General features: G+C 40.7%; 2 protein-coding genes and 1 pseudogene across 2 annotated transcripts; all 3 read left to right on the top strand.

Moving 5' to 3' along the window:
• The first annotated feature begins 4,610 nt into the window (after positions 1-4,610).
• Positions 4,611-8,620, top strand: LOC139950850 (trypsin-2-like). The gene is made up of 5 exons (XM_071949683.1): positions 4,611-4,659; positions 4,889-5,051; positions 6,595-6,863; positions 7,569-7,717; positions 8,313-8,620. Exons 1-5 carry the CDS (start codon positions 4,635-4,637, stop codon positions 8,499-8,501), a joined length of 795 nt encoding a protein of 264 aa, XP_071805784.1. The 5' UTR covers positions 4,611-4,634; the 3' UTR covers positions 8,502-8,620.
• A 5,225-nt stretch (positions 8,621-13,845) lies between these two features.
• On the top strand, positions 13,846-18,361 carry LOC139950784 (trypsin-like). The gene is made up of 5 exons (XM_071949592.1): positions 13,846-13,905; positions 14,473-14,635; positions 15,345-15,607; positions 16,347-16,495; positions 17,517-18,361. The coding sequence occupies exons 1-5, from the start codon at positions 13,881-13,883 to the stop codon at positions 17,703-17,705; spliced, it is 789 nt and encodes a 262-aa protein (XP_071805693.1). The 5' UTR covers positions 13,846-13,880; the 3' UTR covers positions 17,706-18,361.
• Positions 18,362-22,080: 3,719 nt separating this feature from the next.
• On the top strand, positions 22,081-22,821 carry LOC139951004 (C-type lectin lectoxin-Lio3-like; annotated as a pseudogene).
• Positions 22,822-23,491: the final 670 nt, after the last annotated feature.

Raw genomic sequence — 23,491 nt, 5'->3', positions numbered from 1 at the left:
CTCCAGTTGTCAATTCTGTATAATCACAACTTTGGATCCATGAACATCAAACATCAACGCCCTGTACTGTCAGCATAACGTCCACCAGCCTTTGGTTGTGATTTTTGACGTGCACGAGTGTATATGGAGCACATTTCTGCAAAATGGGAAAAATGTTCCCATGTCGAGCAATTTGCATCGTTTTTAGTTACAGTATTCGAGGTTCACATTATTTTGCTATTAAAGGGTCTATGTACTTTTTTCCTAACACAAAACAAAATGTCCACAGATTTACATTAAACTTACACAGTTCGAAGACTATGATAATAGAAGCTTCCCTTAAAATTGTACTTTGAGGTGCTGTAGTTTTTGAGAAATGAGTAAAACAAATAATTTTCGTCTCAGTTTCAGCATGAAAAAAAGCATATTAACCAGTTATGCTGTGTTTTTGGTATAACCATAACTGGATAATGGGGATTTACATGCTAAAATAATTTCCGTCTCACTTAAGACGAACATAACTTTGTCACTTGTTTTACACATTTCTAGAAAAACACAGAACCTCAGTTAGTTATATTTGAAGGGAAGCTTTCCACTATGATTATCTTCAAACCCTGTAAGTTTAATGAAAATCTATGAATACTTTGAAAAAGTACCCACATCCTTTGATACCCACTTCTTAAGTTATACAAATCTCGATGTGAAGCTTTGATTTCCTACACGATTTTGGGTACTGTTTTACATATTCCTTGTATATAAAACGAGTGAGGGGTACAACAAAAAAATGTCGTTTTGTTACTGAGAACATGAAATGGCAAATGTACAAAAAGTTTGTACCCAGCAGTTTTACACAGCAAACTGTTACGAAATGTTACACTTCTTGTTCCTTTTTGGAGTGTGGATTATGTGAAGTTTTGGAGTGAGTGGCCGTTGGTCTTAAAAGAGCGGAACCATTGATTCGCATATTCAGGGCAAGAGAAAATGCCCTGAAGTCATCATTCTGCAGACCACAATCAGCCAAATCCAAGATCTCCAAGGAAGAAACAGGACCTATCTGGTCCCCGGTCTCCAAAGCACCATGGAGATCGTTATCCTTTAGAACAAGTTTCGTTACACTACCTGCAGCAGACACGAATATCATCACTCTGCATATCACACTTCACTAGTTGCGATTCCTTCAAGGAAGAAACAGGATTTATCTGGTACCCCTTAATACCATGGAGATCGTAATCCTTTAGAACAAGTGTCGTTACACTACCTGCAGCAGCCACGATGGAGAAAACTGACCCAATATCACCACTCTTTAAGCCACAAGCGTTTAGAAACAAAACATTCAAGGAAGAAACAGCAGTAATCTGGTCACCCTTAATACCATGGAGATCGTTATCCTTTAGAACAAGTGTCGTTACACTACTGCAGCAGCCACGATGGAGAAAACTGACCCCACATCATCACTCTGTTAACCACACGCGTAAAGATGCAATTTCTTCAAGGAAGAAACAGCAGTAGTCTGGTCCCCCTTAATACCATGGAGATCGTTATCCCTTAGAACAAGTGTCGTTACACTACCAGCAGCAGCCACGATGGAGAAAACTGACCCAATATCATCACTCTGTATATCACACTTTACTAGTTGCAATTCATTCAAGGAAGAAACAGGACTTATCTGGTCCCCCTTAATACCATGGAGATCGTTATCCTCTAGAACAAGTCTCGTTACACTACCAGCAGCAGCCACGATGGAGAAAACTGACCCAACATCGTCACTCTGTATATCACACTTCACTAGTTGCAATTCATTCAAGGAAGAAACAGGACTTATCTGGTCCCCCTTAATACGATGGAGATCGTTATCCATTAGAACAAGTTCCGTTACACTACCTGCAGCAGCCACGATGGGGAAAACTGACCCAATATCATCACTCTTTAAGCCACAAGCGTTCAGAAACAATTCATTCAAGGAAGAAACAGCAGTAGTCTGGTCCCCCTTAATACCATGGAAATCGTTATCCCTTAGAACAAGTGTCGTTACACTACCTGCAGCAGCCACGATGGGGAAAACTGACCCAATATCATCACTCTGTAAACCACACGCGTAAAGATGCAATTCCTTCAAGGAAGAAACAGCAGTAATCTGGTCCCCCTTAATACCATGGAGATCGTTATCCATTAGAACAAGTGTCGTTACGCTACCTGCAGCAGCCACGATGGAGAAAACTGACCCAACATCATCACTCTGTAAACCACACGAGTAAAGTTGCAATTCCTTCAAGGAAGAAACAGCAGTAATCTGGTCCCCCTTAATACCATGGAGATCGTTATCCATTAGAACAAGTGTCGTTACACTACCTGCAGCAGCCACCATGGAGAAAACTGACCCAATATCATCACTCTGTATATCACACTTACCTAGATACAATTTCTTCAAGGAAGAAACAGGACTTATCTGGTCCCCCTTAATACAATGGAGATCGTTATCCCTTAGAACAAGTGTCGTTACACTACCAGCAGCAGCCACGATGGAGAAAACTGACCTAATATCATCACTCTGTAAACCACACGCGTAAAGATGCAATTCCTTCGAGGAAGAAACTTGAGTTATCTGGTCCCCCTTAATACCATGGAGATCGTTATCCTTTAGAACAAGTGTCGTTACACTACCTCCCACCGAGATTAATTTCGGTAAATCGGTATTCTAAAAAATTATCTAGCCCTTCTAGGTTTAGTCAGCATGGAGTACTAATTTACAACCACAATCCAGTCCCTAAAGATACATTTTTACGTTCACTCAAGATGGGCACTGATTTCACATTTTGACTTCACCCACCTATCTTACAATAACGATAACTTCTAGATTAAACTCTTGGTGGCACTCTATATTCGACAGCCCCCAAATTAAACATACGGAACAGGTTTCCCCAACAGATAATAAGCAATTTCAAACCCCAGTATTAAAGGTGCCTAGAGTAACGTCAAGAAAATTTTCTGCTATCCAATTAAAGTGGAACCCAAAGCTATATTTATTAAAAAATAAGTATCGAAGTAGTTTGAGTACCTAAGAGCATTGCACGGCGCTGACAACCCAGTAACTGTGAACTTAAACTCACTATGGTAGAAATATATTTGTTTTTCTTCAAACATCAGAGTGCATGTTATGAACAATAAAATATTTTTTTGAGTAAGTGTTGTAACAATTTATATGTGACTCCGCCTATCCCCTTTTGTGACGTTAATCGAGGCAGACTTTGCCCCGATCGAACATCGAACACACGTACGCGTAAGTACATGCAAGTCCTACTCGTCAGATTGTACGTTTCGAAAACAACAGTTTTTTCTTTCATTTTTCCGGCAATGTCAACTAGGTGTATTGCCTAACGTCAAAAAATGTGGGTATTGTTTAAACTTTCAAGGCATGTTTTTAGCTTGCACCAAGCGTCACTATCACCGTGCTTGGTAACCCGAGTGGACCGTCCGCACAGTAGCCATACAGTGGTTGCTGTCTGCTGCTCCGCGACCGTAGTTCAGTATGTAGGTATCATACCGATTAGGTACCCAGACGTAGTGTACGGGGCCAGACTACACATTTTCTCTCGAATATCGCGCCTCGATTGACGTCACGAACAGTGCACTCTCGGGTCGGGTCTACTTTTAAAATTGTAAATAACATGGAAACTAATTTATTAGAACTTTAGTTAGTTGTTTTTTCATATTCCACTCATCAAAACACAATTATTTTAACGACAAAAGCTTTATTTTGACAAAATACCACTTCCAGGTGACTTAAGTACCTCCGCAATTATGGAAACAGGTGCGTTTGTTGTACATGTTCTCACAGGTGATAACAGTTTGTTACTGTTTGTGGAAACAAGATACGGTGCAGATAACATCAGCTAATTGAGTCTGTTTGTGTAGTTTCAATCTATTTGCGCCATTTTAATAACTAAGATTTTAATAACTACGAAGTTACATTAACAAATTACTTTTGTGCCAACAATTGGCCACAGACGCCATTAAACTTTGAAGTGTAACTCCGCCGATTATTTGTTCACAGGAAATGGAACGTCACCATTACTGATGGTTGAATTAATTAGCTTGAACTCTAGCTTCTACCAGTTTGGAAACTGCGCTCACTAAATTTACTACCGGACACTTGGCTTTTACCAGTGGGCCGTGACACACGGGCACTTGATCAACATGCAAATAAAGGGCCCGATACTGTTCAAGCGCTGTGCGTAAAGGTCCATTGCAGAGATAAAGGTTGGCGAGACCATTACCACCAACGACACTGTGACCATGTATACACAGGGATCAAATTGTACAAATTATACGTGCTGCAAAGAACACGAAGACACATTCAGCAAAATGTTTTAAAAGCATTAAAGATAGGAAACTAGTACGTTACTCTAATAATTTCCAACCCAGATACGATTCTCTAACTCGTATAATTATACAAACAGCGTGTGGCTGTGAACGTGCCACATGTTAGATAACATTTTGATGATGATAAGAAATAAGAAGGTTAAAAGGTGTGTGATTAAACATTGTTCTTCATAACCACGACAGACGTCATCATGAACGCCTTGTCTATAAAAGCGAGCCGTGGTTTGCATTCCTTCACTTCAGTCGAATGATCAACCACTTTGCAAACCGTCACCATGAAGGGACTTCTTCTTGCGCTCGGTGAGTTTCTTTCCTTTTAAAGACCGTACACTCTACGTGAGCTTAATTGTTATACTTATAAAGCAGACAGCGTATTCCAGTAGTCCTTTCCTCTTGAAATGGATGGTAAATCTTTTGTATTTATACTGTGATTGCTTAACGGATTGTAACGTCAAAGCCCTGTTTTTCGCTGGAGTCTGCACATTTCATCGACTTTTGTTTATTTAACTTGTCATTTATTTCTCTTTAGCTGTGCTGATCCCAAGCTGTTTGGGTTCCCTCATTGTGGGTGGACATGAGTCTGTCGCACACAGCCGACCTTACCAGGTAGCCATCTTGCAGTCAACTAAAAATTTCTTCTGTGGAGGTACTTTAGTGCATCCAAATTGGGTTATCAGCGGCGCACAATGTTCGTAAGTATTCATTGTGGAAGTGTCTTGGCCGAGCGGTAAGAGCACCGTATTCAAATTCGGGTGTTTCTGATCAGCGGAGTGTGGGTTCGACCAAGCCGTGACCCTTGTGTCTTTTTTAAGCAACACACTTCACCATTGCTTCGCCCTTCGGTTGGGACGTAAAGCCACTGGTCCTATCCCATGTGTCGTGTAAACGCATGTAAAAGAACCCAGTGCACTTATCGAAAAAGAAAAGGGGTTCGCCCCGGTGTTCCTGACTGGATTGGCAGTATATTGCGCCACAGCACCTTGTAAACCATATAGTGCTAAGGATTAGGTCTTATAATACAAACCTCGTCCCACTCCTTGCAGTATTAATACCTGGCGCGTATGTATCCTTTGGCAAAAGGCGCGTTATAAATACGGTAATTAGTTTCATAGATTTCGATAGTCATTACAGCGATTACTTAGTATTTTAAGGCAGGATCATGAACTATCACGAAAATGAACTTGGTGATCGTTTGTTTCACAAGTTCATGTTTTGAAAAATTAGTAATTTTGTTTGCTATTTAGGCTAACGTTACACCGTGTTGTGTACTACTTCACATGACGTCACTTCGTAAGTCCACGTCTAAAAATATGTCTGATTCAAGATGCAATGCCCGGTTTAAGCGTTTCCGTGTCAATATCTAATTCGCGGAATATCACAACTACCTTAGCTTGGCGTATAAAGACCATCCCAAAACATCCCATAACTGGCTCATACGCCCCTTCACGCCAAAACTGAGACGGAAATTAACTCTGCGACATTGCCCCACTCATCCCCCCAAAAAACCACAGCACACCAGCAAGCAACAATCCAAAGGAAGCCCTCCACCATCACCATCCCCAAACCGAGGAAGCTCAATGTAAATCCATGAACATTGTGTTTTTTGTTTGAAAAAAGTGCATTAAAAACAACTAAAAAGAACATAGACCCTTAAATTGTCAGTAATAGGCAGAAACACCAATACGAGTTAAAATGGAGGGGGTAGTAATATAATAACAAATACAATATTAAGATGAAATAAAAAATGTGTACATATACAAATTAAACTTAAGGAAAGATCAATGCCAGTTGAACCAATGTATTAAAAACGTAAAACTTACCGGGCTGTACTCAGACTTCGATTGTGTCGCCTTGTTGTGTATGGGATCTTTTACACCAAATTATTGAAACTATCGTAACTACGGCACCATCAAGAAACCTTTTGGAACATTAAAAAAATGAAAGCGGGACCTCAGAAACCCTCGAACAATTTATGATAATATTCAAATATACACCGCCAGAAAACTCCACATCTTTAAACGAAGACAATGCCGAATTAACAATTTGCCTACTTGGATACTCTTCAACACGGTCAATGCAAGTGTCAACACTGCATTACGTGGTTTGGGTGATGCATAAACTCCCGCAGCAACTCCCTAAAAACTAAGTAGCTGTGTGTGTAAAGGTTGTGCAATGGAGACAAAGCTGGTTTTACACCTTTTGTTTTGTTTTGTTAAACTGTTTCATTCCTTACAGACTTTTTGGAGATGGTTCCAAAGGTCACGTTGGCCTCGGGTACCATAATATTAAGCAACACGATGGTCCGAACCAGCAGTTTATCCAAGGTACTTGGATAATACACAGCCAATACGGTCAAGGCAGTCACTCAATGGATAACGACATCGCCTTGATTCATCTTGACACACCCGCTTCTATGAACAGCGACGTTCAAGCCATCGGCATTGCTTCCAGCGAGCCCAAGACGGGGACTGAACTACTCGTTAGCGGCTGGGGAAGCACTCACCGTAAGTTTATTTACTCCCGCGAAAGCAATCTCACTTTAGTAGAGTATTTGGAGATTTAGTCCACTGTGACTCTTTTGAGAGGCTAGACGGCAATAAGCTTATCAGACAAATCCGTTGCATTGGTATCTAGTAGCCTCAATTCACCGTGTAAGTTGACCCCGAGAACGTACGAGTTTTTGAAAGAATTTTGATTTCCTAGAAATTGTAATTTTTAAAGAAAAACTTTAAATACTTTCGCAAGTATTGGACAAAGATAACTTAAAATGTGACCTTTACAGCTTCACGTATATGTCTTTAACTCAAAAAGGATGCCGCAACGGTACCAAAACGGCGCAAAACTGCGACGTCGTTGTCCTTGCTACTATTGAGGCGTCTATAGTGTATTGAGGATTCAGACACTCTCGTCCTTTCGACTGCATACTGAGTCACTTGAATCCCATGCGACACACGGTTTATTTATGCGCTGAGTGCAAATTCAAGGCATGTTTGTGTGGATCATTGTATCCTACTTTCACAACATCTTTCCACCTATATGCATTTTATAACAAACGGTTACAGACGCTTTTCAAAGACCAACTCGACCAATCCAAGGCAACGTGTTCCTTTAATGCACACGCATCTTTGTGTCACCAACATAATTAAACAATACTTCCTTTGAATTGGTATAATGCTTTTATTTTCTGTTTTCTCTTTTGAATGTTGTAGCATCTATCTGGGAACGCCCAGACAAGCTGCAAGAGGCAATTCTTTTTAAGAACAGTCCCGAGGATTGTAAAAACGCCTATGGAAGCACTGTTATTAGTGATAACATGTTCTGTGCTAGTGTTCAAGGAGGAACTAAAGACTCCTGCCGGGTAAATAATTCAACGTACCGGTCGAGTCCAATAGACCGATCCATTAAGCTCCGCCACATTGCGCATTGACCAATCACAACCCAATGCACGACCAAAAGTCCGACAAGGTCCGACATGTGCGTAGTATTGGCGCGCGTAGAAGAGTAGTGCAGACTTGCATTTTGAGAGGCTCACGTGTTCTTGCTCACACGTGCGCCGTGGGTGGAGCCTTATGGATCGGTGTATTGTTGCAGCATACAATAATATTGTTACTAAGCTTAACACGGAACACAACAAAGTTGTTCATGTATAATTGCTGGACCCCAAACAAAGATATTTACTAATACGGAGACCGCCCTCATTTGGCGGGACAGCTCAGTTGGCATTGCAACGATACGTTGGTCCGTAGTTCGTTGGTTTAAGTCTCACTTTAGTGTATTATTTTGTCTTTGTTCAAACCCAAATCGTGGTTTTTGCTTGTGATTTTTCTGCCTGAGCATTATTTATGTGTTATTGCGATTTGTTTGAGCTAATTCAGAAACGCATTAAAGAACAAAACAGCCACGCAGAGTCTTCGGGGACAACAGGCTAATTGTGTTATAATTTATTTAAACAGGGTGACAGCGGTGGACCAATCGTCAGTAACTTCGCCGCCGACTCCCATCAGGCAGGTGTGCAGCTAGACGGTATTATTAGTTGGGGCTACGGCTGTGCAAAAGCCTCGCATCCTGGAGTCTACACCAAGATATCAAACTATTGTGACTGGATTTACCAGAAAACAGGTGGCGAAGTCAAATGTGTGTAAAATATAAATTCAATGCTGTCTAAAACAGCCTGATATTTCTTTACTCACTGATTATTTGTGGTGAATTAAGTTGCACCGTCGCTTAATTAAACCTCCAGGACCAAAATTTACCGCAGGCTGACTCAGACGGTGGTTATAAAAAGGATTTTTAGCTCAGACCCTTATGACCATTTCACTATGACCATTTTCTGGGTTTTTTTGACTTAGATTTCTGGTCAACTAGGTCAGAGTCCATGAAACCCATATCGATCCCAACACGGGAGTTTTTATTTTAGATAATAACTAACTGTACCGTGTTTCAGTTTACTATGATATATTAAAACAGGGAGACCAAGTAGACGCAAGAAGCTGTTTAGATTAGCGGTAGACTTGTGGAGATAATTAAAACTATCTTTTATTTTTCGAATGAATGTGCAATTTTCAAAATAATCCATAAAATAATTGGAGTATATTATTTAATACGAACATTGTGTCACAGAGCAAGAGCACAATTTAAGGAGTTTTACATTTTCTACAACGGTACCGTACAAGAAAAACAGGAGTAGAACAAGAAACACAAACCCAATTAACAGTGCATGCTGCAACGTACATCGTCCTGAAATGGAAAAATGTAACCTTTAACATTGAAAAGTCAAAACTCCAAATTACCCTAATATTTTATTTAAACTGTAATACTTTTGAACAATAAACCTGGTACAAAGTGCGATGAAAATAAATGTTTGGTTACGGTGTGTGATTGTTATTACTTAAAGAAAACCTGTTTGGGTGACTGGTTAAAGGCAGTGGACACTATTGGTAATTACTTAAAATAATTATCAGCATAAAACATTTCTTGGTAACGAGTAATGGGGAGAGGTTGATAGTATAAAACATTGTGAGAAACGGCTCCCTCTCAAGTGACATAGTTTCCGAAAAAAGAGGATATTCCACGAATTTGAGGTCTCGAAATCAAGCATCAAAGCACACAACTTCGTGTGTTTTTTTCTTTCATAGTTATCTCGCAACTCCGACGACCAATCGAGCTCGAATTTTCACAGGTTTATTATTTTATGCATATGTATAAGGACGTATCGTTATTTTTTTTGTCACAATGATGCATTCTTTGATCAATGCGCATTAATACCTAAAATTGTAATGACATCCAAAAGAGTGCTTAAAGACAGTGGACACTAGAGGTAACTGTCTAAGACCTGTCTTCTCACTTGGTGTATCTCAACATATGCATAAAATAACAAACCTGTACAAATTTGAGCTCAATCGATTTTCGAAGTTGCGAGAAAATAATGAAAGAAAAAACACCCTTGTCACGCTAAGTTGTGTGCGTTTAGCTGGTTGATTTCGAGACCTCAAATGCTAAATCTGAGGTCTCGAAATCAAATTCGTGGAAAATTACTTCTATCTAGAAAACTATGGCACTTCAGAGGGAGCCGTTTGTCACAATGTTTTATACTATCAACCTCTCCCCATTACTTGTTACAAAGTCAGGTTTTATGCTAATAATTATGTTGAGTAATTAACAATAATGCCACTGCCTTTAAATAGCGCTTGTCAAGTTTAACGGTGCAGGACTATCTCCACAATGGACGCACAACTGGCGGAATTATCAACCCTGATTGTGAACGAAAAGTGCATGTTCTCTAAGAAAACAATACGGTTAAAACATGGACTTAAAGCTATGTTAAACAAAGAGTTGGATGGTTAGTGTGCGTTGGGGTTACTTGTTCAGTTGTAGTTATGACGCTGCTTCGATACAATGACATGCCAATCATTATTCATTTTTATCATACAATTCATGTATTGTATCATTACAAACGTCATGCCAATATCTCAGGAAATTCTGTCCTCGGAAGATTCTGCGCCCCCCCCCCCCCTCGTTGGGAATTACCGTGCTTTTTCAAGACGACGTGAGGTGCGAGGGGACCTAAATGCCGCCTGACCTAAATGTAGCCCCAAACTTGTACCTAAATGTTGCCCGGACCTAAATGTAGCCCCAAACCTGTACCTAAATGTCGGCCGGACCTAAATGTAGCACCAAACCTGTACCTAAATGTCGGCCGAACCTAAATGTAGCACCAAACCTGTACTTAAATATAGCTCGAACCTAAATATAGCCCCAAACCTGTACCCAAATGTCGCCCGGACCTAAATGTAGCCCCAAACCTGTACCTCAATGTCGCCCTGACCTAAATTTAACCCCAAACATGTACCTTAATGTCGCCCGGACCTAACTGAAGCCCCAAACCTGTACCTAAATATCGCCTGGACCCAAATGTATCCCGAAACCTGTACCTAAATGGCCCCTTGGACCTAAATGTAGCCCCAAACCTGTACCCAAATGTCGCCCGGACCCAAATGTAGCCCGAAACCTGAACCTTAATGCCACCCGAGATTTGGAGAGCCTTGCACTTAACCCTGATAGACTTGATTCAAGCCCCGTTCTCACTATTTCCCTGTGTTGGGTTTGCGCGCCTGCTGCCTTCCTTGAATGTGGAACCCTGATTCTTCGTTACCCGTTACGAACATGGTAGGCGCATATAAACGTATCATTGAAACCTGATAGGGCAGACATTCGAAGGATCCGTCGCCGGTCCAGAGGTTTTAATTTTCTTTTTGATGAGGGCTCATCAATAGAGTAAACAAGAATATTCATACTTAGCAGGTGTTTTTTGCAACATATCAAACGAAAAAGTGTATAAATAAAGTTGTCTGGTTGCCATTGCAAAGAGACTAACGGGTTATATATTTCTTGGTAATAATAAAACGAGAGACTTAAGTTGATAATTTCAATATTAAGCAACTGTTGACTTTCTTCCACAGCTTTAAACACATCTTTAAAGCTGTAACAAGTCCCCATCAGTCTTTGGGAAATCCTAAAAACAGTAGGTGGACATATTGGTGTAGACGGGATGTGCTTTTGTTGCACAACCGAAACCAACGCTAACAATGCCGTGTAGCAACACACCACATTGTGAGCTAGCTGGGAGCGAAGTTGCTAACCAACGGACAACCAACCGACCACCACCGTCACCCTGATGAAAATGTCACAAAAAGAGCGGCTGGGCCTACCTTTGTTGAGGTAAATAATTTCTAGAACATTGGAATTTAAGAGTATTGTTCTTAGTCGAATTACAAGACCAGTGGAGTCAAATGTACAGCAGTAAGAGTGGTTATTCACGTTCACACTACACGTTCACAATAATGACAATACCCAGTGTTATCTCTTGGTGGCGCTGTTGATTGTAGATCCCATCAATTCAATTTAAAGTCAAAGTTTCACATACCTATAATAAGCAAAGCAGTTTCAAATCTTTGTAAGATGGGATAGAGGAGATTCATTTGGGATAAGGGTCGGAGATCACGGTCGCAGGCTCATCCAGTTCAATTTAGGCGTTTTCGTTATCCAACTTATGGCTGACACAATCATCCCACTAATCATGTACCATCCACCGCCCGAGATAAATTAACTACTGCTTTAGACCATTGCGTTAGTTAAATATGATAGCTCAGACCAACAAGCAGGACAAAGGTCAAATGGGGATCTGGGGTCGATCTCACAAAGAGTGAAGACTAGTCTTTTTTTCGAGTTAGGACGAGTCACTCTTCCTAACTTAGGACTACCCTTGTTAAGTTGTTAATATCTCCTAGTCCTAGTCCTTAGTTAGGACTATTCATATTCGAAATATACCCCTGGCAATATCTGAATGGTATTCGGCAATATATGAGCGTCGAATTGTTACGTCCGAGTTTCAGGCTAGGGTGCTGTTAGGCGAAATTTCTCCTTATGAGTGACAACATTTTGGGAGGATAAAATGTCCTGCCAAAGCGACTGAGGGCAAACAATCAGCAAGCAGGATGGCAGCATGGTGGTCAATACTACTAGGGCACGGAGCGCCACACAACCCTTTTTGGTTGAAGTCCTTAGATGCTTACGCAAACAAAAGTATATACATACAAATAAATAAATACATGAATACAATAAAGTACAAAAACAACGCTATCAAATCTTAAAGTAATGTGGCTGAGGAGAGTTGTTTTTTGACCTGAATTAGACGGTTCGGTTGGAGTTCAATCAGTTGCTATCCAAGTTGTTAAAAAGGGACACAACAATTTCATTGATTTGATATCTTTTATGAAATACTGTGCAATTTGCACCTGTTTTGGCTGAATCTATGTTATCAACATACACTGATAACAAACTGTCTAGTCTGCAAAAAATACATTCTGATAAGCGTTTCTAGGTTGCAATCGATTGCTAATAAATTGAAACAATGGATTCGCCTATTTTTATAATTGTATGCTAATGTTGTTTTACCCTGTGTAATTCTCGCAGTAAAACGCTCTTTTTCAGAGATGCCCTGCAATTACAAACACATACATTTATAAAAAAACTCTTGATACAGAGCAAAGTTAAAAAAGGTAAAAAGCCAAATTCGAATAAAAGACTAACAACACAAAATCTTTTCAACGAGCAGAAACTACACACAGACATGAAAAGCATTACATGCCCCACAAACCAACCCTTTTTGTGCTGTACTTTAAAACTTTCTACACTGCATGGCAATGAATTGTTTGGTGAATAAGGGGAACTTGATTGAGTTGAGCCAACGAGCAGCGAATTTAGGCAGGGTTCACTCAAATGGAAAATGCCACTACATAGAAGCGTTTTTCATTTCCCCCATTTCTATACAGGGCTTATCAATAATGTAATGATTATTCATATTTTTAGCGGCTATTGAACGTACAAGTTACATACCTCATGAAAACGGGTAAATTGAGTTGTCAGGTTTGCCCTCGCACAGAGACTAACTGGTTATGTATTCGGTGATTAAACGAGTAACTTAAGTTGACATATTTCAGGAATAAGCATTTGTTGATTTTCTTCAACAAGTTTAAAAACAGGTTCAAGTCCCCACAAGTATTTTGGGAAATCCAAAAACAGTAGTTGGATACCGTTGTGTAGACTCAGGAATGTGTTGCTGTTGCACAACCAAAACCAAAGCTGACAAAGCTGTTTAGCAACACATCAGTCTAGTGTGAGCTGAAAGCAAAAGAAGTTGCTGACTCCTGTCAAAAGAGCGGCTGGGCTGACAATGGCGAAGATAAAGCATTGGGAACTTTGCAAGGACCAGTAGCGAGACATTTGAACAATAATAATAATAATAATAAACATTTATATAGCGTATCCAGAGAATGTGTGGCTGTGAATGTGCCACATGTTGGATAACATTCTGAGGATGATAACGAAGGTTAACTGGTGTGAGATTAAATCGAAATCTTCATAATCGCACGTGTTACATCTTGTCTATATAAGTGAGCTGACGGTTAGTAGTCTATTCACTTTAGCCGAACTGAACGATCGACCACCTTGCAACCGTCATTATGAAGGGCCTTCTTTTTGCGCTTGGTGAGTTTCTTTCATTTTGGGGACCGTTCAATTTACGTGAGCTTGATCCTTATAGCAGACAGTGTGTAAGTTTCAATGATCTTGGCCTCTTACAAAGGATGGTAAATATTTGGTAATTATTTACAAAAGATATGATGAGAAAAACCAAAAACCCGTAGGGGTTAAGCCTGGCTCATATATCCTGCGAATGCAAAAGGGAATACTTTAAGATTGTTGTTACGTCGCAACGCCGTTTTCGTTGAGAATGTTTCTCAATATTTCAGCACGTCGCATTCGCATTCACAGGAAGTATGAACCGGGCCTTCGAATACCTTTATTCGGTATAAGGCTCCGGCTTGGGTTCTACTCAAGATTTAATTTTCTTGGAGTCACGTAACCGTTGTTTTTAAAAGAAAAATGGGTCTTTTCGAAACTGAGGCGTTGACATTATGCTCCATTACTACGGACTGAGCTAAAGCCGGAACCCAAAACCATCTTTCCATTTCACGGCTGATCGAGGCGGTTGTAATTAACTCTGCAACACTGCTCGTTCATCTGCTATTTAATTTGATATTTATTTCTCTTAAGCTGTGCTGATTCCCAGCTGTTTGGGTTCACTCATTATTGGTGGTCATGAGTCTACCCCACACAGCCGACCCTACCAGGCAGCTATCATGATGTCCTCTAAAAAACAATTCTGTGCTGGTACTTTAGTTCATCCCAACTGGGTTGTCAGCGTTGCACACTGCGCGTAAGTATTCAGAGACTTCCTTTACTACTTTTACGGCAATAACCAAATTTTTAAAGACATACTTGAGCGAAAACGATAAGTCGTGTTCCATGCTGAACTTAATGTAGAATAAATGGTGTTTGAAGCTTTGCATGGTGTGGAGAATAAGTAACTATAAATATGAATATTAATAGTAAACTTGCGGGTACAACCATGGGTAAAATCTCTTATAAGGAGTGGTGGCTCTGAAAATAGCCGGTTTAGTCCCGACGTTTCAAACATACTCTGCTCGTCTTCATGTTAAATGTTTTCAATCAACAAGGAAATCGAGTCATATGAGGATAAAATATTTTAATTGTGAATACCCTTATTAGGTTTTATTCTGAAAGATTCGTGAAAAGCTCTGATACGTCATCACTCACGTTACGTCATAGTTGGGAGCTCCAACTTGTAAGGCCGCTTTGTTGAAGCATTGAGGTACAGCGATTCAAACTCTCAACCATGACTTCAAAGCATTTTGACGCACGTCAATGCCGATTTAAACCCGAATTTTTACCTGGATACTCTTTAGTCAGGGGGCAATGCAGCACCCGTTTTAGGCAGTGCATACATTCGTACGCTTCAAATTTACCCATAACTATATAGCTGTGCTGAAAGGTGGTGCAAAGGGTCCAAACCGATGGTACATTATTTGTTTTTGTTTTTATTCGGTCTATTATTTTGTAATTAGCCTTTACGGAGATGGTTCCAAAGACTACGTTGGCCTTGGGTATCATAACATTTATCAACACGGTGGTCCGAATCAGCAGTTTATCCGGGGTACTTGGACTGTACATAGCCAATATGATTTCAACTCAATGGATAACGACATCGCCTTGCTTCATCTGCACACACCTGCCTCTACCAACAGCGACGTGCAAGCCATCAGCATCGCTTCAAGCGAGCCAAAGACGGGATTGGAAATGCTCGTTAGTGGCTGGGGAAGCATTGACCGTAAGTTAGTTTACTTATGCATAAAGCAATCTTACTGGAGTCTTTGGAGATTTATTCTATAGGGGATTTTTTTGCAGACGCTTGATAACAACAAACCTACAACCCCGGCCATATCTCGTTGGGCCCCCTGCCCCCTTTCAATGTTGGTTTCAATTGCCGATTGTTTTCCCAATTGCCGATTGTATCTGAGTTTAATACAGTCAAGCGGGGGGGGGGGGACAAATGTTTTGAATGTGAATGGGAAGGGCACAGGGAATTGTTGAATACAACGTTAGGAAAGGGTGGCCCAAGCATTTTGGCCGGGATTGTAGCAGACAAATCCATCACGCACTTTACGAACACAATACACAGTGTCTGATGCGCAGCGCAGCATCGGTATCCACAATCTCAAAATAAAATGATTAAGTTGACCTCGTGAGCGTACGCGTTGTTATGTAGGATTAATCTTCCACATCCTACAGTGCAGGTTTGGGACCCATGCACTGATGTTGCCGAGACTGCCCGATAGCTATAGCCAGTCCTATTAGTATGACACTTCCCTAGAATTGCAAAGGTCGTGGGTTCGAATCCCACCCAAGTAATATGCCTGTGATTTTTGTTCACATAACTCGGGTAAGTACTGAGTATACAGTGCTACACGTATCGGTGCATGTGGGTAAAAAAAAAAAAAAAAAAACATGTTTTTATCCCGCTGCAAAGTTAGCATCTATTAAACTGTTTCTTTTTTTGGATAATGTAGCAATCAACTGGGTACGTCCAGATGTGCTGCAAGAGGTGACTCTTTTTAAGGACAGTGACGAAGAGTGTAAAATAGCATACGGAAGCTCGGTTATCAGTGATAACATGTTCTGCGCTAGTGCTCCAGGAGAAATTAAAGACTCTTGCCGGGTAAATACACAGTACAATGTACGAGTCGAGGCCAGTTGCTGCATCAATACAATTAAACTGGCCACGAGCTACAACAATGTTAACCATAGGGTGCGTTCGATGAGTTCCCTGGGTTGACCCTGGTCTGCCCCGGTACTTTGGAATAGCTTTGACGTCATTCCAGGGGCTTACCGGTGTGGCGGTTTCAGTCTTCCGCCGTGTTCAGTTTTCCGGGACTCAGTAAAGCATATAACAATGGACCCTTCCCATGAAATATGCTAACTACCTTCACGCATGCGCACACAGACCCTGTTGGTTGGCAAACGCCATAGAGTTGTGCACTAAGCAGACGCGAATTGCGCCTGCGTCACGCAGCCATTAGCCGTGTACAAAACAGCGCGATATTCACTCATTTTGCCAACCAAAATGTTAGTGCGCACGCGCTATGTGAAAATTACATATTTCATGGGAAGGGTCCATTGACTTCTTTCGCTTGCTGTGCGCAAGCGTTGCATGACGTAATGTAACCGTACTTGGTCATTCGGAAAACTGAACACGTCGGAAAGTTGAAACCGCCACACCTGGTCAGCCCCAAGTGCCCTGCGTGTCGAGTGGGTCACTTGGGGCCGTGCGCGAGGTGCATGACGTCACCACGAAAGGGCGAGTGCGGTCGTTCGATTAGCTCTTGTCACGGGTTAACCCGAGTGAGCAACGTGGGGTCGACTCAGGGAAGATATCGAACGTACCGATACATGTTGGCCCCACCAGACAAAGATATTGACTTAAGTTTTCTTGTAAGCTCAGTTATCAGAGCGCCGTTTTGCTGGAGGTTGGTCTCGCTTCAGTCAATTTGTCTCACCCAAATGGTCTCAGCCAAATCGTTTTTATTAATGGTGGTCTTCTCAGCATGATCACTTTTTGTGTAATACAATTTGTTTGACCTAAGTCAGAAACGCAATCAGAGTATTTAAAAAAGAAGAAGAAAAAACACAAGCGCTCGTTACTTTTGCTTTATAAATATTGGCTTTATTTCTTTAAATAGGGTGACAGCGGTGGACCAATCGTCAGTAACTTCGCACCCGATTCCCACCATGATGGTGTACTGCTCGACGGTATTATTAGCTGGGGTAGGAGCTGCGCACAGGTCGGGCAACCTGGAGTCTACACCAAGATATCAAACTATTGTGACTGGATAAACCAGAAAACCAGTGGCGAAGTCAAATGTGTGTAAAACGTAAATCTACTGCAGTGTCTAATAAAGCCTGGCATCCAACGATTGATTATTTCTGGCGATTTATGTTGTACGCTCTAAAAACCTCCCGGACCACACTTTACCCGCAATCCGGCTACAAGTTTACTCTTTGTGTCTTTTCTGTGTCGGGCTGACGTCCAGAGTGGTTTATAAAAATTGAGCTTTTAAAAAGACCAAACACAACTTTATGTAAAACATCAGTTTGAGACTTTGTACAATGTGTCTCAGAGCCTGAACACAATTCAAAGAGAATCATTGAATTTGCTACAACCAGAACAGAAGAAGACAAGAAATCCAAATAACTATGCATGTTGTCACGTATAGCGTCCTCGAACGAATGTAGCCTCTTCAAATTACCCTAATGTTTTGTTTAACCTGTTATACTTTTGAACAATTAAAGAGGTAAAAAGTGCGATGAAACTATTAATTTGTTACGGTGCGTTATGATTGTTAGTTTTTTTATCTTTTTAAAACCGTTTGGATGACTGTTAAAGATGCTATGTCAGATTTTTGGCCGATTTGACCCAAATATTTTGATTTAAAATTCATTTTTCATTTAAAATTGAGATACAAACCATCAAGGTATTTTGATGGGGGTCGAGAAAGTTACAAGCTTTCATTTGAGCCATTGCTCGAAAAAGTCCGCCAATTATTAGTAGCAGTGAAAATTAGTTTTTGTCGGGATCCCGACAACATATCACGTGACCAATTCTTATGTGTTTTATAAGAAACGTTTTAATTGTTTTTTGTCGTGGTTCCTGACCATGAAAAGTAAAAGTTAAACTTGTTTTCGCTAGAGTGGGTGATAATCTTTGAAATACCATTCACTCAATGTTTAATGTTTAGGGCAAAATATCTGACATAGCATCTTTAATTAGTTAATGATGTTTCACTGAATAACGCTCGTTCACTTTTTGAGAAACATGTATATTTTTAAAGGTTTTCCACCTTGACAAGGTCGTCCAACTATTGACGCCTAGGCCAGATTGATGATTACTTTGTATTCTTGTGCTGCAAAGCTTTACAAAACATCAGGCCAAAGATGTTCCTTTCATTAAAATCATTTATTTGGGACCCAAAGCGGGCTCAGAAAACACAATTAATTCTAAACTACCTTTGTTTCCTTATAGATGAAAAAAAGTTAACTTAAAGTCAAAGACAATATATTTTATTAAATGAAATAACACAAATGGATACGAAAGAACCTTATGAAATGCCTACTATTTGGGGGGGGGGGGCGGAAGGGGTATTGCGCAATTATTTGCTAGCGCGTTTTGGGTACACTCCATTTTAAAAATAGGTGATGACAATATTAAACAAGAAAAGATAACATGAATACCGCTGAAATTCTCTCTTGGCAGCACTGAAAACATAACAGTACTTATTGTAAGAGCATTTTCAATTGTTAAACTGGTTAGTTTTACATGAAATGCTTAAACATTTTACCGAAATTTTCCGTTGGTTATTGCTGCGGCCAACGTGTATGAATGGGTCCAGGCGGAATTTTTGTTACAAAACGTCACCCCTAAAATGGCTATAAACATCGATATAATGTAAAAAAAATTATCGTTCATCCTCTGATTTTTTTCCTAAATGTTGTGATGACGGACAGATCTTTCATTCCTGAAAGTTTAAACAAAATCCCTCCGTACTCCGTGTATGGGAAAGAGTTATTATTGTGTATTTTGCAGTGAAGTGTAGATAAGACTTTACAATGTCAACGGTATTGAGGAAGATATGCTTCAATATCTCTTCCCACGGGACCCCCTTACCTTTAACTTTCCACCTAAAGGCCCTGTCACACCTTGACGTTTTAGTCGGCGTATGCCGATGAATGCATATATCTCTAAAACGTTAGCATACGTTGAACTAACGATTTTTTTTTTACTTTGAGCGTGTACGAACCGTATTCATAACAAGTTGCACGTATGCATACCGTATACGTAAACATACAAAGAGGGTTTCCATAACGATTGCCTTGCGTGTTCACGGCGTTCACAACTCCTACGATAGTCCAACTACTGCATAGTGCGCGGCAGCGTATGCCGACGATCACAAGAGGGTGCCTCTCGACGATTGAAATAAAAACTGCACTAGACATCGTGGTAAACCTCCTGCGAACCCACAGTTTATAAACGGTTCCTATAAACGCGCCAAATACGCCGTTATACGGTAGCTGTAAGCTAGAAACACGTTGAGTAAGTTGTGTGGTCGTCCGGAACACGTAAAATACGTTTGACATTAGTTCAAAACACGTTACCCATAAGTTAAAACTAAGTTTTGGGTACGCCATTATCGACATTATCTCGACTTGATTAACGTACATGTAACGTGTGTGAACGTGTGTCAACGATCGTATAACCTACAACATGCGGAACTAATGAGCCACACGCTGGCATACGTCGATAATTTGTGTGCATGCACAACATTTATCGACGACCTCGCCTGACAATGACGTATTTCAGCGTTCTCTTATTTATACAAAACTTACCCATAACTTATTTGACGAACGCCAGCGTGTTCGCTAAAATTCGCACACGTCGGCGTACGCTGACTAAAACGTCAAGGTGTGACAGGGCCTTGACATCGTCGCATCCTCATGCGGACCCAATTTGTACAAACCGATTTACATTAACACTGTCACTGCGCCGTTATACGGTAGCTGTTCTTTAGAAACACGTTCAGTAAAATCTGTGGTCGTCCGGTGTGGCGGTTTCAGTCTTCGGCCGTGTTCAGTTTTCCGGGACTCAGTATGGCACTAACAATTGACTACTTTCGCTTGCTGTGCGCAGGCGTCGCATGACGTAATATTACCGTATTTATTGGTAATTCGCAAAACTAAACACGGCGGAAAGTTGAAACCGCCACACCGGGACACGTCAGGTACATTCGACATAGGTTCAAAGCACGTTACCCACAGGTAATAAATAAGTTGTGGGCACGCTAGGTATTATTTCGACGTACGTATGTCGATTTATGATTAAAGGGACACACCGGCTCACCGTTTACGCAATTTAGGGGTGTTGAATCATAATGTTTTTGATAACGGTTGCTGTAAAATAAAATCATCAAAGTATCACGTTAGCGAAAAATGAAAAAAAGAAAGAAAAACAGCGGTAAAAGGCCAGCAAATACGTGTTTCCAGACGTTGCAATTGTCAAATCATCGTGACATTGTCGCACAATGTTGAAAGTAGACTGGTGCTTTGTTTACAGCAACATTTTACTATGACGCAGCATAAGGATCCAGTATTTCCATGTATTATAAACAACCAGCATAGATTTACGGAGCAGGCAAATCCTTCGACGATGGAGGTAGACCTTCGTGCTTCGACGTACAGCAAAATATCGTCACGTTTTCAACTTGTGGTTTAATCCAAACGAGGCCTGGTTCTTAATAATATTACCGAGACGAAGACAAAGACGAGATAAATTAGCAAGAACCAGGCCCGGACGAGTTTAAACCACTAGGTGAAAACCGATTAAACACACTTGGATTCCCATTTTTGTTAATAACTTTTCGGTCAAAAACATCAACACTTGTTGGTCAAAAAGTAAAACAAATGCAAAAGAAATAATTATTCACTGATTTCTTTCAACATAACACCCCTCTTGCTATGAAATGGTAAAGCTCTCCGTCGCCCTCGGTTAAACAACTCCTTATAAGGGAATGCTGTGCGCGTCGCGCGTAACGCGTGATGTGGCCACAACTGTTTCAGCCGTTGCTCTCGACCAATATGAATGTAGAAACTGTCTTATAAGAACAGGTGCAAGCTCGCTTGTCACGCCAACGTTTCAACACGTTTTAATAGTCATAAACAAAGGTTTATACACACCTACGTGACGCGCTCTCCACCAATAGGAATAGCGAAACTGTCTGGGGTATTTATAAATGTGTAATTAAACCCTTGCTGCTTCTATGTTTATAGTTACTTTATGCATCTATTATCGACAGTATTATGAAGAAAGGTCATAAGTAATCACAACACTGCACGGTAAGGGTTCTGCTGATTAAAGGTCACGATGGCAGACCATGGGCTCGAGATTTTAATACTTGTTAGTAAAAACGTGCGGAACAGAGGAAGGTTAATCGATACGGTGGTATTGAAATCCAAGTCCAGAATCGATGAAAAGGTAATTATTATAACGTGTCGTCCTCGTTGATACAACGGAGCCTTATATGCGTGAGCTGCTTTCATTGGTATTTTGACTGCAATACTGTAGTGTCAAGTCTGTTTAGATAAAAAACCAAAGTACAGTGAGCAAACATTTCATATTCTCTCGGAGTTTTCTCTCGCATTGTACTGGTGGATATAAATATCCTGTCTTGAGAGAAATAGTAGTGCCCTTTTGTGATGTATCTCACTGCTGTTTTGTTGTTTCTTGTTGGGTCATATACGGCTCTGTCTGCTATCTGCCCTACTGACTGGCAGCGATACGGCGAGTCATGCTATTTTCTGAAAACCAAACCTATGAACTGGACTGAAGCAAATGATACCTGCATCAATTACGATGCAGCTCTAGCTGTGCCGAACTCAAAAACAGAGCAAACGTTTATCTGGTCGATGTTCCTGGAGTTTTTCAACGGGAGTTAGCCTACTGAAAATCTCTGGATTGGTTGTTATTTCAACCAGGAGGCTGGGGAATGGCAAAACTGTCCATTGAGGAACGCGTCTAACACCTATGAGAATTGGAAGGAAGATAACCCAGAGAATAACGAGCCTGCCACGGATTGCGGTGCTATGAAAAAAAGTAATGGTGGTTTATGGACAGACAGAAGATGCAACCGAGTTGATTTTGCTATCTGTGAGCTCCAAGTTGACATCACCCCTCACTCTTTCTGCCTTCAGACCGGTCCCGATGGTCGCATCAAGTCCCAGTGTCTGGTCGGTCACGTCATGAAGGAGCTACGGGCTGATGGTGTGGTGTTGTGCGGGAAAGCGTGCCGATCAGAGCCCCGATGTCGCTCCTTCAATCTGCTGATGAAGCAAGGTCATCAAGGGAAGACGGTTTGTCAGCTGAACAACGCGACTCGTCACGAAGTGACTGATGTGGTTGTGCTCGAGGAAGATAACTGTTTCTTCTCTGATCTTTAGTTGACAAATTAACGGTCATGTACGTGCACTTTGTGTGCTACTATTTTGAGCTGTATTAAACACGAAAATCATTGTTTTTGATGCTTAAAGTTTGAAGATTTGTTATTCGTGAATACACCCTTATAAATATACCATTGTATTTTCCCTTTATCTGTTTAGCCTTCAAATGATTTGAAGTGGAAGATTTAAATTGAATCAAGTTTGTAAGTAATAGTCGGTATAGATATACAGTGCGTAAAATATGTACTTCATTTAAAAAAAGTAATTGATGAAATATCAATGACTTTTTTTTAAAGAAATAATTCATTCAAACAATATTCAGAAAATTGCGTTGAAACTACTGCTCACTGAAAAAAGTGAAACAAATAAATTATTAATGTTTTTTGTGCATGTTCCAAAGTAAAACAGGAACAACAAAATTACATTAGTCATTGAAAACCTATGACAAAAGATAAGTTTTGAGAAGAGACTTGAATTTTGCGGTACAAACACAAGATCGAAGATTAAGTGGTAGAGAGTTCCAGATGCGTGGCGCGGCTGAAGAAAAAGACCTGTCACCCCATGAGTGTCGAAACTTGGGTTCAATGAGGAGAAGCATGGAACTTGATCGAAGATTCCTTGATGGAGTGTAAACTTGAAGCGGTTCAGAAATATAGTGGGGAGCTTTGCC

Source organism: Asterias amurensis, chromosome 18, assembly GCF_032118995.1.
Source record: "Asterias amurensis chromosome 18, ASM3211899v1".
NCBI lineage: Eukaryota > Metazoa > Echinodermata > Asteroidea > Forcipulatida > Asteriidae > Asterias > Asterias amurensis.
Note: the sequence above shows the minus strand (reverse complement) of the source record. Positions and strands in the feature narration are given on the sequence as shown.